The 16,283-nt window shown below is 36.4% G+C and overlaps 1 protein-coding gene across 12 annotated transcripts in view; it reads right to left on the reverse strand.

The window, feature by feature from the left end:
• PCDH15 (protocadherin related 15) overlaps positions 1 to 16,283 on the reverse strand; it is a 1,888,416-nt gene that overhangs the window by 265,165 nt on the left and 1,606,968 nt on the right. For all 12 annotated transcript variants that reach the window (XM_030941315.1, XM_030941316.1, XM_030941314.1 and 9 more), the window contains one exon: positions 10,245 to 10,338. In XM_030941315.1, coding sequence (XP_030797175.1) covers positions 10,245 to 10,338 — 94 coding nt within the window. The remainder of the gene's footprint in view (positions 1 to 10,244; positions 10,339 to 16,283) is intronic.

The raw sequence follows: 16,283 nt of genomic DNA on the forward strand, positions 1-16,283 counted from the left end.
CAATAAACATATGTGTGCATATGTCTTTATACCAGCATGATTTATAATACTTTGGGTATATATCCAGTAAATGGGATGGCTGGGTCAAATGGTATTTCTAGTTCTACATCTTTGAGGAATAGCCACACTGTCTTCCACAATAGTTGAACTAGTTTACAGTCCCACCAACAGTGTAAAAATGTTCCTATTTCTCCACATCCTCTCCAGCACCTGTTGTTTCCAGACTTTCTAATGATCACCATTCTAACTGGTGTGAGATGGTATCTCATTCTGGATTTGATTTGCATTTCTCTGATGGCTAGTGATGATGAACATTTTTTCATGTGTCTGTTGGCTGCACAAATGTCTTCTTTTGAGAAGTTTCTGTTCATTTCCTTTGCCCATTTTTTGATTTCTGTTGCTTCTTTTGTTCTTGTAAATTTGTTGGAGTTCTTTGTAGGTTCTGGATATTAGCCCATTGTCAGATGAGTAGATTGCAAAATTTTTCTCCCATTCTGTAGGTTGCCTGTTCACTCTGATGGTAGTTTCTTTTGCTGTGCAGAAGCTCTATAGTTTAGTTAGATCCCATTTGTCAATTATGGCTTTTGTTGCCATTGCTTTTGGTGTTTTAGACATGAAGTCCTTGCCCATGCCTATGTCCTGAATGGTATTGCCTAGGTTTTCTTCTAGGGTTTTTATGGTTTTAGGTCTAACATTTAAGTCTCTAATCCATCTTGAATTAATTTTTGTATAAGGTGTAAGGAAGGGATCCAATTTCAGCTTTCTACATGTGGCTAGCCAGTTTTCCCAGCATCATTTATTTTATTTATTTATTTATTTTTTGAGGCAGAGTCTCGCTCTGTCGCCCAGGCTGGAGTGCAGTGGCCGGATCTCAGCTCACTGCAAGCTCCGCCTCCCGGGTTTACTCCATTCTCCTGCCTCAGCCTCCCAAGTAGCTGGGACTACAGGCACCCGCCACCTCGCCCGGCTAGTTTTTGTATTTTTAGTAGAGACGGGGTTTCACCGTGTTAGCCAGGATGGTCTCAATCTCCTGACCTCGTGATCCACCCGTCTTGGCCTCCTAAAGTGGTAGGATTACAGGCTTGAGCCACCGTGCCCGGCCGCATCATTTATTAAATAGGGAATCCTTTCCCCATTTCTTGTATTTATCAGTTTTGTCAAAGATCAGATGGTTGTAGATGTGTGATATTACTTCTGAGGGCTCTGTTCTGTTCCATTGGTCTATATCTCTGTTTTGGTACCAGTACCATGCTGTGTTGTTTACTACAGGCTTGTAGTATAGTTTGAAGTCAGGCAGTGTAATGCTTCCAGCTTTGTTCTTTTGGCTTAGGATTGTCTTGGCAATGTGGGGTCTTTTTTGGTTCCATATGAACTTTAAAGCAGTTTTTTTCCAATTCTGTGAAGAAAATCATTGGTCGCTTAATGGGGATGGCACTGAATCTATATATTACATTGGGCAGTATGACCATTTTCACGATATTGATTCTTCCTATCTATGAGTATGGAATGTTCTTCCATTTGTTTGTGTTCTCTTTTATTTCACTGAGCAGTGTTTTGTAGTTCTCCTTGAAGAGGTCTTTCATATCCCTTTAAGTTGGATTCCTAGGTATTTTATTCTCTTTGATGGTATTGTGAATGGGAGTTCACTCATGATTTGGCTCTCTGTCTGTTATTGAATGTTATTGAAAGAATGCTTGTGATTTTTGCACATTGATTTTCTATCCAGAGACTTTGCTGAAGTTGTTTATCAGCTTAAGGAGATTTTGGGCTGAGATGATGGGGTTACAATCATGTCATACAATCATGTCATCTGCAAACAGGGACAATTTGACTTCCTCTTTTCCTAATTGAATACCCTTTATTTCTTTCTCCTGCCTGATTGCCCTGGCCAGAACTTCCAACACTATGTTGAATAGGAGTGGTGAGAGAGGGCATCCCTGTCTTGTGCCAGTTTTCAAAGGGAATGCTTCCAGTTTTTGCCCATTCAGTATGATATTGGGTCTGTCATAAATAGCTCTTATTATTTTGAGATACGTCGCATCAATACTGAATTTATTGAGCGTTTTTGGCATGAAGGGCTGTTGAATTTTCTTTCTGCATCTATTGACACAAACATGTCGTTTTTGTCCTTGGTTCTGTTTATATGCTGGATTATGTATATTGATTTGTGTATGTTGAACCAGCCTTGTATCCCAGGGATGAAGCCCACTTGATAATGGTGGATAAGCTTCTTGATGTACTGCTGGATTTGGTTTGCCAGTATTTGATTGAGGATTTTTGCATTGATGTTCATCAGGGATATTGGTCTAAAATTCTCTTTTTTTGATATGTCTCTGCCAGGCTTTGGTATCAGGATGATGTTGGCGTCATAAAATGAGTTAGGGAGGATTCCCTCTTTTCTATTGATTAGAATAGTTTCAAAAGGAATTTTACCAGCTCCTCCTTTTACCTCTGGTAGAATTCGACTGTGAATTCACCTGATCCTGTACTTTTTTTGGTTGGTAGTCTATTAATTATTGCCTCAATTTCAGAGTCTGTTATTGGTCTATTCAGGGATTCAACTTCTTCCTAGTATAGTCTTGGGAGAGTTTATGTGTCCAGGAATTTATCGATTTCTTCTAGGTTTTCTAGTTTATTTGTGTAAGGGTGTTTATAGTATTATCTGATGGTAGTTTGTATTTCTGTGGAGTCGGTGGTGATATTCCCTTTATCATTTTTTACTGTGTCTATTTGATTCTTCTCTTTTTTCTTCTTTATTAGTCTTGCTAGTGGTCCATCAATTTTGTTGATCTTTTCGTAAAACTAGCTCCTGGATTCATTGATGTTTTGAAGGGTTTTTGTGTCTCTATCTCCTTCAGTTCTGCTCTGATCTTAGTTATTTCTTGCCTTCTGCTAGCTTTTGAATGTGTTTGCTCTTGCTTCTCTAGGTCTTTTAATTGTGATGTTAGGGTGTCAATTTTAGATCTTTCCTGCTTTCTCTTGTGGGCATTTAGTGCTATAAATTTCCCTCTACACACTGCTTTAAATGTGTCCCAGAGATTCTGGTATGTTGTATCTTTGTTCTCATTGTTTTCAAAGAACATCTTTATTTCTGCCTTCATTTCATTATGTACCCAGTAGTCATTCAGGAGCAGGTTGTTCAGTTTCCATGTAGTTGAGCGGTTTTGATTGAGTTTCTTAGTCCTGAGTTCTAGTTTGATTGCACTGTGGTCTGAGAGCCAGTTTGTTATAATTTCTGTTTTTGTACATTTGCTGAGGAGTGCTTTACTTCCAACTATGTGGTCAATTTTGGAATAAGTGTGATATGGTGCTTAGAAGAATGTATATTCTGTTGATTTGGGATGGAGAGTTCCATAGATGTCTATTAGGTCTGCTTGGTACAGAGCTGAGTTCAATTCCTTGATATCCTTGTTAACTTTCTGTCTCACTGTTCTGTCTAATGTTGAAAGTTGGATGTTAAATTCTCCCATTATTATTGTGTGGGAGTTTAAGTCTCTTTGTAAGTCTCTAAGGACTTGCTTTATGAATCTGGGTGCCCCTGTATTGGGTGCATATATATTTAGGATAGTTAGCTCTTCTTGTTGAATTGATCCCTTTACCATTATGTAATGGTCTTCTTTGTCTCTTTTGATCTTTGTTGGTTTAAAGTCTGTTCTAGCAGACACTAGGATTGCAACACCTGCCTTTTTTTGTTTTCCATTTGCTTGATAGACCTTCCTCCATCCCTTTATTTTGAGCTTATGTGTGCCTCAGTATGTGAGATGGGTCTCTTGAATACCGCAAACTGATGGGTTTTGACTCTTTATCCAATTTGCTAACCTGTGTCTTTTAATTGGAGCATTTAGTCCATTTACATTTAAGGTTAATATTGTTATGTGTGAACTTGCTTCTGTCATTATAATGTTAGCTGGTTATTTTGCTCATTAGCTGATGCAATTTCTTCCTAGCATTGATGATCTTTACATTTTGGCACGTTTTTGCAGTGGCTGGTACCAGTTGTTCCTTTCCATGTTTAGTGCTTCCTTTAGGAGCTCTTCTAGGTCTGGCCTGGTGGTGACAAAATCTCTCAGCACTTGCTTGTCTGTAAAGGATTTTATTTCTCCTTCACTTATGGAACTTAGTTTGGCTGGATATGAAATTCTGGGTTGAAAATTCTTTTCTTTAAGAATGGTGAATATTGGCCTCCACTCTCTCTGGCTTGTAGAGTTTCTGCCAAGAGATCCGCTGTTAGTCTGACTGGTAATGCGACCTTTCTCTCTGACTGCCCTTAACATTTTTTCCTTCATTTCAACTTTGGTGAATCTCACAATTATGTGTCTTGGAGTTGCTCTTCTCGAGGAGTATCTTTATGGCATTCTCTGTATTTCCTGAATTTGAATGTTGGCCGGCCTTGCTAGGTTGCAGAAGTTCTCCTGGATAATATCCTGCAGAATGTTTTCCAACTTGGTTCCATTCTCCCCATCACTTTCAGGTACACCAATCAGACGTAGATTTGGTCTTTTCACATAATCCCATATTTCTTGGAGCCTTTGTTCTTTTCTTTTTAATCTTTTTTTTTCCCTAAACTTCTCTTCTCACTTCATTTGATCTTCAATCACTGATACCCTTTCTTCCAGTTGATTGAATTGATTACTGAAGCTTGTGCATTTGTCACGTAGTTCTCATGCCATGGTTTTCAGCTCTATCAGGTCATTTAAGGACTTTTCTACATTGGTTATTCTAGTTAGCCATTCATCAAATATTTTTTCAAGGATTTTAGCTTATTTTCAATGGGTTCAGACTTCCTCCTTTAGCTCTGAGAAGTCTGATCATCTGAAGTCTTCTTCTCTCAATTAGTCAAAATCATTCTCCATCCAGCTTTATTCTATTGCTGGCGAGGAGCTGCATTCCTTTGGAGGGTGAGAGGTGCTCTGATTTTTAGAATTTTCGGCTTTTCTGCTCTGCTTTTTTTCCCCATCTTTGTGGTTTTATCTACCTTTGGTCTTTGATGATGGTGACCTACAGATGGTATTTTGGTGTGGATGTCCTTTCTGTTTGTTAGTTTTCTTTCTAACATTCAGGACCCTCAGCTGCAGGTCTCTTGGAGTTTGCTGGAGGTTCACTCCAGACCATGTTTACCTGGGTATCAGCCGCAGAGGCTGCAGAAGAATGAATATTGCTGAACAGTAAATGTTGCTGCCTGATTGTTCCTCTGGAAGCTTCGTCTCAGAGGGGCACCCGGCTGTGTGGGGTGTGAGGTGTCAGTCTGCCCCTGGGGGGAGTGTCTCCCAGTTAGGCTACTCGGGGGTCAGGGACCCACTTGAGTAGGCATTCTGTCCGTTCTCAGATCTCATACACTGTGCTGGGAGAACCACTACTCTCTTCAAAGCTGTCAGACGGGGACATTTAAATCTGCAGAGGTTTCTGACACCTTTTGTTTGACTATACTCTGTCCCCAGAGGTGGAGTCTACAGAGAAGGGCAGGCCTCCTTGAGCTGCAGTGGACTCCACCCAGTTCGACTTCCCTTCCACTTTGTTTACCTACTCAAGCCTCGGCAATGGTGGGCGCCCCTCTCCCAGCCTCGCTGCTGCCTTGCAGTTAGATCTCAGACTGCTGTGCTAGCAATGAGGGAGGCTCCGTGGGCATGGGACCCTCCAAGTCAGGCGTGGGATGTAATCTCCTGGTGTGCCGTTTGCTATGGCCCTTTGTAAAGTGCAGTATTAGGGTGGGAGTGATCCGATTTTCCAGGTGTTGTGTGTCTCAGTTTCCCTTGGCTAGGAAAGGGAATTCCCTTCCCCCTTGAGCTTCCCAGGTGAGACAATGGCTTGCTCTGCTTTGGCTCTCACTTGGTGGGCTGCACTCACTGTCCTGAACCCACTGTCTGACATGCCCCAGTGAGAGGAACCCGGCACCCCAGTTGAAAATGCAGAAATCACCCATCTTCTGTGTTGTTCACACTGGGAGCTGGAGGCTGGAGCTCTTCTTATTCCAATTTGTCTATTTTTTGTTGTCGTTGTCTGTGTCTTTGGGGTCATAGCCAATAAATCCCTGACAAATCCAATGTAATGAAGCTTTTGCCCTATGTTTTCTTCTAAGAATTCTATAGACTCAGTTTTCATTTTAGGTAATGAATTACTTTTGAGTTTGTTTTTGCATATGATGTTAGATAAGGGTCCAACTGCATTAGTTTGCATGTAGAATTATCATGGCACCCATCTTAAAAATTATTTGACCAATTAAGTGAATGTTTATTTTTGGGATTCTCTATTAAATTACATTGGCCTGTATTTCTGTTTTTATACTAGTACTACTCTGTTTTGAGTACTATAGCTTTGTAGTAAGTTTGAAATCAGGAAGTACAAGTTCTCCAGCTTTGTTATTTACTTTTCTTTTTGGCTATCTGGGATCCCTTGAAATTTTAAGGATAAGTTTTAGAATAAGTTTGATTTAAAAAAAAAAATTTCTACAAATAGCATCATTGGGATTTTAATAGAAATTGCAGTAAATCTGTAGATTGCTTAGGAGAGTATTAACATTTTAACAATATTAAGTCTTCCCATCCATGAACATGGGATATATTTCAATTTAGTTATATTTAATTTATTTCAAAAATGTTTGGTAGTTTTCATTATACAAATCTTTGATCTCCCTGGTTAAGTTAATTCTTGAATATTTTATTCTTTTTAATGCTATTATAAATTAAATTGTTTTCTTAATAGTTTTAACTCATTCATTTTCAATCTATGAAAATGCAAATGATTTTGTGTGCTGATTTTTTATTCTAATACTTTGCAAAATGTCTTAGTTCCAACATTTGTGTACATGTGTGCAAACAAGAAACATGTGTGTATGGAGTCATTAAAGTTTTCTATATGCAAACTCATATCACCTCTAAACAGAGATAACTTTACTTCTTCCTTTTCAAATTGGATCTTTCTCTCTCTCTCTCTTTCTTTCTCTCTTTCTTTTTTTGCCTAATAGCTCTGGTGAGGACCTCTGATACTATGTTGAATATAAATGGTAAAAGTAGACACCATGGTCTGAATCTTCAAAAAAATTAGAATCTAAAAAGTATAGTTTTTTCTGTACCCTGATAGCTAAAAAAAAAAAATAATTACATGAGATATGCAAGTTATACAGATTTTTAAATTATCATTAACAAAGTAAACTTAGAAAAGGAAAGTCAAATCAAACTTTCTCCATATTGTCTACAAATAAGCTCACAATGACCAACAGAATGTGACCTCCTATCTCCGTCATGCCCATTTTGAGGTGGTAGAAAAAGCATATTCTCATGATAAAATTTTCAAACTCATCCTGGCAATTTGTTTCACACAAATTGCTTGTCACCATTTTGATTTAAATAAATTCCATCCATCTGTCTGTGTTTATCAAATATCTGTTTTAAACCACATGATTCTTAAGTTTAAAAGATTAATTTTACTGTAATTACTAAATATTTAGATAAGAAAAGTGCTATTAAGACATGAGAATATTATTTTTATATAATCATTTCTTTTCTTCAGGATCCCACTGTGTATGCCTACATATAAGTATATCCCTAAAATTATATAAATGATGAAATTAACTGAATAAACTTTTGTTTGAAATCTAAATGCTTTATACTCTACTGATATTCTCTTTTTTTTTTTTTTGAGACGGAGTCTCGCTCTGTCACCCAGGCTGGAGTGCTGGGTCTCAGCTCACTGCAAGCTCCGCCTCCCGGGTTCACGCCATTCTCCTGTCTCAGCCTCCCAGGTAGCTGGGACTACAGGCACCGCCACCTCGCCCGGCTAGTTTTTTGTAGTTTTTAGTAGAGACGGAGTTTCACCGTCTTAGCCAGGATGGTCTCGATCTCCTGACCTCGTGATCTGCCCGTCTCGGCCTCCCAAAGTGCTGGGATTACAGGCTTGAGCCACCGTGCCCGGCCGATATTCTCATTAAAACTTTAGAAATGAACACAAAATTTACTCAAAAAATGAGAATTTTTTTTTTTTTTTTTTTTTGGAGACAGAGTTTCACTCTGTCACCCAGGCTGGAGTGCAGTGGCTCAATCTGGGCTCACTGCAAGCTCCACCTCCCAAGTTCATGCCATTCTCCTGCCTCAGTCTCCTGAGTAGCTGGGACTACAAAAAAATCAGAATTTTCAAGGGAAATGAAACCTGAATGATTATAAGAATGTTAGAATGAGGACCTAGAAATGCTAAGTATCCTGTTCAAGGAGAATTAAAATATACAAATAAATTACTGAACAATGAACTAGAGAGAACAAAACTGCTAATTTTAACCAGAACTTATTTTGGTTTTAAGTAGGCAAAAGTATTATTAGTAGATTGTGACTATTTTCCTTCCATCTGTTTCCTTGTCTAAGAAATTTTAAGGACAGACTTAAAATGTTCTAGCTAATATTACTGCCATTAGTTTCTGATCTATAATGTGACATATTTCAAAGCTATGTATTATCCTTTCGTTTTTTTCCTATTCTAACGGTTGACCTGAATGCTCTTTCTTAATTTCACTTCACTGTAATTACACCTCTTACTCTATGCCAAGTAATTTCTCCTTCTCCTCCTTCGAATATTTTCTCTCACTTATTGCCTAGCTGAGTTACTCTCTAAACTTTCATCATAAGTCAAGTTCTTCAATTACTTCCTCTAAAAACTCTCACTGACTTATTTATATACATCTGACACAGACATACTATAATAATTTAGGACAGGCTGGGTGCAGCGGCTCATGCCTGTAACCCCAGCACTTTGGGAGGCCAAGGAGGGGGGGGTGGATCATCTTAGGTCAGGAGTTCGAGACCAGCCTGGCCAACGTGGTGAAACCCTGTCTCTACTAAAAATACAAAAGTTAGCCAGGCGTGGTGGCACCTGCCTATAATCCCAGCTACTCAGGAGGCTGAGGCAGGAGAATCGCTTGAACCCGGCAAGCAGAGGTTGCAGTGAGCCAAGACGTCTCCATTGCTCTCCAGCCTGGGCAACAAGAGTGAAATTTCATCTCAAAAAATAATAATAATAATTAGGTGCATTGCCTATATAAAAATTAACCATAGGTTTTATTTACTTTTCTATCATATTAGTACCTGCTATTATCCTCACTGTTTCCTAAAACTGTTCTGTATATTTTATTATATGTATATATATGTTTATTTATATAATGTATCAAAAATGTTAAATAGCTTACTATGGACAGATTGCAATTACCAAATTTAATTATTTCTATTTATCTCACTTTTAGTTAAGATGAGAAAACTATTCAGGTATCAATTTTATATTTTTTATTGTAATAAAATCTCAGAAATTCTCCTAAAATAAATGCGAAGAGTGCATTATTGTATACTGTCAGCCAATGTATTATATAGATTAAAGAAATCATTTCAAGGAACCAGAAATTATGCTGATATTGAAATTGAGTGAGCCTTGCTTATCAATCTGTAATGGGTTTGAAATTTTTTCTAGACAACAGCACTGAGTTGACACATAAACACCTGATTAAAAAAAAAAAGAATCACCTAACACATGGCGTAGAAATGGTGAAAATAATTATTAACAAAGGTAATATTACAATACATAGAAAGCGGGATGCTGGTGGTTGTGGATGAGATAGTTCAAATAATACAGACAAGTGATTTTAAAGCAGTTCAGAATGTCTAACAATTTTTTTTCCTTTTTTTCTTTTTTTTTTTTTACTTTTAAAAGTGAGTTTTATGTCCAGAGGAAATAGAATTTATCTTCTTTGGAATTATAAGCCCATTTAAATTATTTAGATAACCAAAAATTACTTAGGACTCTTACTGCTACTTACAAATGCCTGTGGAATCAAGCAAATCACTTTCCTAAGAGCTTAAAGATATTTATGCACAAAATCCACTCTTCCTCCCTGACCCTTAAAAAAATGATGCTAAGTGAAACAGGTTCCAACATAATAAATTGCCAGAACACATTTCATGGTGCAGTGCAAATGACAGACACAATGGGATACCTGTTAGAATAAAGTAGATTTCATTTTCCCTACAAGTTAGGTGAGAATGCTGATCTCAAGTATCTGCTCTGTCAAGTCAAAGGTTGCAGCACATTAACAAATTCAGCGTATAGGTGCATGTATAAATAGACTGTTGAAGAAAAGAGCACCACTTCTAGTAATTATAAGAAGTTGCTCCAGGTGAAAAGCATTAATTCATGTATGTAATAAATTGTTTAAGATTCTCTCAGTTGCCTTAATACTATTTTTAAAACCATTCCCCACGGAGCATACTCACCCCATCTGGCCTGCTATCTGAAGCTGTGATGATCAGAATGTAGCGATCAGTGCTTTCCCTGTCCAGTGCTTTCCCTAAGGTTAGAATCCCCGTGCTAGTGACAAAACAAACAAACAAATAAGACAAAAAGAGATATTATGTCACAAGGAGAGTCTTCTTAGTATAGCGAATTACTTTTGATAGCTTTTTTTCCCCTCTCAGTCACCATAGTTTGAGTATTTTAGATATATAATATTAAGATTCATCCTGAAAATTCAAAATGGTTTTTAAGGCTGTCAAATTTCTTAGTATCCATGAAACTGACACTGAACTGATTTCCTACCTTCTAGGAAACAAAACACAACAAAACTGTGCTTAATTCATTCCAGGAAGAACAGTATCTATCTTGTTTTTGATTATTTCAAGAGAAAAGACTTCATTATTCCTTATCAGTCTCAAAATTCTTTGAGACAAGGAATGATTTCTTATAACCAATCTATATCATCTCCCACTTTACATCATATATATGTCTATTATGAAAATGCAAAAACCCATCTAAATTTTATCTCTGAAAAACTCTATAGAAAAAAAGGTTTTCTTTTTTCTTAATTTAAAAATAACAGAGGCCCTTTGTACAAAATTAGAAAATAGAATTTTGTAAATTACAGAAATTATGTTTTTTGTAATGTTTCTTTTTGTACTTTATTATAACCACATTTAAATGTATTATTGTTTCAGAAGAAGACTCATTCTGCATATTTTACAATTTTTAAGAAAACTGCATTAGAATTCATGTTCTCATTTTATAATTTGTTTAAAACCCCTTTCGTGGCTACCCTAACAATTTTAGTATTTTGTTACTCTTTGGAAATTTAGCTGTTTCTTAATTTAACTGATGTATAATGGGAGATTAACAGCACTTGGGAAAATTATTGCACTTAGAATATTTTTAATGCTTATTCCTTACTTTTTCACTGTTCAGAATAAATGTTTCCAAATATTTAAGACTTTATTCACCCATGTACTTTATAACAGTTTGGCTATTTGTATGGCTCTCTAATGTAGATTCTATATTTATTTCTTAGATTTTACAATCTGATATTGTACACATTTTAATTGAGCCTAACAAGCATCCACTGTGTAGGAGAGTTTATCTAAATATAATGAGACATTAAAATATTTATCAAGTCCAGCCAGGCGCAGTTACTCACGCCTGTAATCCCAGCACTTTGGAAGGCCAAGGTGGGTGGATCATGAGGTCAGGAGATTGAGACTATACTGGCTAACACAGTGAAACCCCATCTCTACTAAAAATACAAAAACAAACAAAAAAAAAAAACAAAAACAAACAAAAAAAAAGCTGGGCGTGGTGGCAGGCGCCTGTAGTTCCAGCTACTCAGGAGGCTGAGACAGCAGAATGGCATGAACCCGGGAGGCAGAGCTTGCAGTGAGCCGAGATCGTGCCACTGCACTCCAGCTTGGGCAACAGAGTGAGACTCCATCTCAAAAAAAAAAAAAAAAAAAAAAAAAATATCAACTCCAAAATATAAATTGTTTCTGATGAATAAGTGTTTTTAAGGTAAGTGCTTTTATTGTAAAGGAAATTTAAACAATTCATATCACATATGGTAGTTGAGTACAGAGAGTCAAAGCCAATTAATCAAAATAAGAATCACAGTTACTCCATTTGTTTATTATGTTGTGATGGCTGACATGGATTTTTTGAAAAGTTCTGAACATATGGCATGCCCATGAAAAACAGTATTTTTTTTTTTTTTTTTTGCTTCCTGTACATTTTATAAATGCTTTGTCAAAATAATTGAAAACCAGTTCCCAGAGCATGTTCACAACAATTAAGTTTGGACAAGCTTCCTACACTATAGAGGGTCCAGATAATCCCATTTTTAAATGACATTAAATGAGAAAAGTAATACATGTATTTCTTCTGAGGCTTATTCACAAGTATCTTAAGAAACAGGAAATCTGAAAACCTAGCCATAGTATAATAAGAGAAAGAAAGAAAATTGAGTTACCATTTTCATTTTGTTTCTTTTCTGTTAATTCTCTATATTCCTCATTGTACATTAAATTAGAAAATTACTAAAACGTATATTGTATATTTACGATGAATTACAAAACTGTCTGTGATAACTGAGTTGATTTACTACCTTCCAGGAAACAAAACATAACAAAACTTTGCTTAATTCATTCCAGGACGAACAATATCTATCTTGTTTTTGATTATTTCAAGAGAAAAGATCCATTATTCCTTAGCATGTTCAGAATTCTTTGAGACAAGAAATGGTTTCTTATAAATAATCTATGTCGCCTCCCAATTGTACACAGTATTTGGAATACACACACACACACACACACACACAGACACACTCTATATATACTCTCTATATACTATTTAGAATATTTAATACCATATATATTGTTCCAAAAATACTATAAACACAAACAGATAATTGTGTATTATCTGGTGATTATTATGGAGGTAGTTTTTATGTAATATGCAGGCCTTATGATTCAATGTTGTAGGCAGTTATGTGGTATATTTGGGCAATGCAGAAGGGGAGAAAAACAGGCAGTGCATTTTGAGACTCACAGCTGAAATACTAGTTTGTGGGTATACATGTGCATCCTTTTATTAAATCCAAGAAATAGCTCACAAAATGTCTTATTACCAGCTAGATAGAGGCTATCAGGCCAGGATACATTGGGGTACATTTAGTAATGCAATATACCTTATAAGTATACATATTAAAAATATATAAGCTTCTTCAATTGATAAAGCATCAATAACATGCTACTTAAATTATATAGGATTGAAAATACATTTCCCAGGAGTGATGTCAGCAGAAATGGAGAAGACAGCTCCAAGACATGATCTAGGCTCACTGCAACCTCCACCTCCCGGGTTCAAGTGATTCTCTTGCCTCAGCCTCCTGAGCAGCTGGGATTACAGGTTCCTTGGGCAGCTTATTTGAAAGCTCTGTGCCATCAGTTTTCCCTTCTGTCCAATGGGAAAGTGAAATCTCATTTCTACTAAAAATACAAAAAATTAGCCGGGCGTGGTGGCAGACTCCTGTAGTCCCAGCTACTTGGGAGGCTGAGGGAGGAGAATCACTTGAACCCAGGACGCGGAGGTTGCAGTAAGCTGAGACCGCATCACTGCCCTCCAACCTGGGCAACAGAAAGAGACTCCATCTCAAAAATAATAATAATAATAATAATCACCTGTACTCCCAGCTACTTGGGAGACTGAGGTGGGAGGATCACGTAAGCCTAGACGTTTGAGACTAGCCTGGGTCACAGAGTAATACTCAGTCTTAAAAAAATTAAACAATGTAAATAGAAAGTACTAGTGGATATCTACTTCCAAACAAAACAAGCTACTGAATTTAAAACCTGCTTCTATAACTAACTGTTTTTCAAAATTCCATTGTTTATTAGGAAATACTGATGCAGCATCATTATAAACTAAGATTATCTCACGTATTTAATGATATATAGGTTTTGCTTAATTAAAATTTTGTTAAAAATTCTATTGCTTGTGACTGAACATTTACACTTGCAAATATCTGAATCTTTGGCAGATTTACGTTGTTGGGCACTGAGTTTTAGGCTTTGTAATGATATTAAGAGAGATTAGAGTATACTTTAAAATGTATAGTTGTTTCAAGTTTGACATGGTGTTTCACATTAAATAGCAATTAGCAATTAACAAAAACATACTATAGAGGGAGCTGGGTATTGATAGCAGTTTGGGGAAAAACGATGGTGGCATGAACTAAGTTACTAGAGTGAAGTGTGAGGAGTAGTTTGATTTATATTTGGTTTATATTTTTAAAGTAGAGCTGAGCTGTCAGGGAATAAAATAAATATCATCTTTCTAATATATGAATCTTCAGTATAATCATAAAATTCAAACTGTTATGAAAAACATAATTGAGCATTACATTTAATGTCAAAACAAATTACCAAAGAAAAACATTAAAATGCTAGTGAAGAAAAAAAAATTTTTATAAAGTTATTCTTTTTTTTAAATTTTTTATTATTATACTTTAAGTTCTAGGGTACATGTGCACAACGTGCAGGTTTGTTACATATGTATACTTGTGCCATGTTGGTGTGCTGCACCCATCAACTCATCAGCACCCATCAACTCATCATTTACATCAGGTATAACTCCCAATGCAATCCCTCCTCCCTCCCCCTCCCCATAATAGGCCCTGGTGTGTGATGTTCCCCTTACAGAGTCCAAGTGATCTCATTGTTCAGTTCCCACCTATGAGTGAGAACACGCGGTGTTTGGTTTTCTGTTCTTGCAATAGTTTGCTGAGAATGATGGTCTCCAGCTGCATCCATGTCCCTACAAAGGACACGAACTCATCCTTTTTTATGGCTGCATAGTATTCCATGGTGTCATATGTGCCACATTTTCTTAATCCAGTCTGTCACTGATGGACATTTGGGTTGATTCCAAGTCTTTGGTATTGTGAATAGTGCCGCAATGAACATACGTGTGCATGTGTCTTTATAGCAGCATGATTTATAATCCTTTGGGTATATACCCAGTAATGGGATGGCTGGGTCATATGGTATTTCTAGTTCCAGATCCTTGAGGAATTGCCATACTGTTTTCCTTAATGGTTGAACTAGTTTACAATCCCACCAACAGTGTAAAAGTGTTCCTATTTCTCCACATCCTCTCCAGCACCTGTTGTTTCCTGACTTTTTAATGATTGTCATTCTAACTGGTGTGAGATGGTATCTCATTGTGGTTTTGATTATTTTAATAGAATTTGGACTGGAGATGGAGATAATTTTTGAAATTATCTTGTTTAGCACTGATTTTAAGTGTTGGCATCACAGATCCTATCCTTCAGAGATAACAACTCATAAATACTTGAGAGATGGCATTTCCTCAACCTCCCTTAATAAATAACTATGACATTAGGCCATCATATTTATAAGGGAAGTTTTCATATATCTTACTTAAATGTGTACTTATTTGTGGATGACTGCTGAGTGAATATTTGCTAAATCATATGCCACTATCAAGACAGACACTATGAAAAGATACTGGAACAGGGCATTACAGAATCATACAGATATGGCCACTTAATACATGGCACTGAATGATTTTTATAACCAATGTTTGTGATTTGTAAAAAACTAAGGTCTTTTCTTTAAAGACCCAGTTTCTTTCTTGGCTGTGTGACTAAGCCAATTTATTAAAATGATAATAATTCAGTACTTTGTAAACCCATACTGACATTAAGATGATTATTCATTACTACTAATTTTTTTAAAGAAATACAAGAAAACTTTGGCATACTTTTATTTCATTAAAGAAAAGGAAAGTAATGGTATTATAATGATGCTTATTGGGATAATTTGCATTATAGCATAAAATAATGTGGTAAAGTATACAATAGACATTTAAATATTTTTCATTTTGCTTTAAGATATAAAATATAACCCAGACATTATTTGCACATATTGAAGTATCTGATGAGGTAGAACATTGCTTATTTTTTTAGTGTACCTTTCTTAGTCCATTTGTGTTGCTATAAAGGAATACTTACGGCTGGATAATTTATAAAGAAAATAAGTATATTTGTCTCACAGTTCTACAGGCTGTAGAAGAAGCATATTGCCAGCATCTGCTTCTGGTGAGGGGCTGAGAGTATTTCCACTCATGGCCAAAGGTGAAGGCCATGTGCAGATATCATATGGTGAGAAAGGAAGCAAGAGAAGAGGGGTGATGTCAAGCTCTTTTTTTTTTTACAACCAGTTGTTGTGGAAACTAATAAAGCAAGAACTCATTCATTACTTTTGGTAACAAGCCATTCATAAGTGGTTTGCCTTCATGACCAAACAAATCCCATTAGGCTCCATCTTCAACATGGGGGATCAAATTTCAAAATGAGGTTTGGAGTGTCAAATATTCAAACTATAGCAGTACCCGGATTGTTCAAATCCTTGAAAGTTATAGAGAAGTGGTGGTGCAAAGTTTTGAACAAGAATCTCAGAAGTTTCAAAGAAGGT

Source organism: Rhinopithecus roxellana, chromosome 11 (assembly GCF_007565055.1).
Source record: "Rhinopithecus roxellana isolate Shanxi Qingling chromosome 11, ASM756505v1, whole genome shotgun sequence".
Taxonomy (NCBI): domain Eukaryota; kingdom Metazoa; phylum Chordata; class Mammalia; order Primates; family Cercopithecidae; genus Rhinopithecus; species Rhinopithecus roxellana.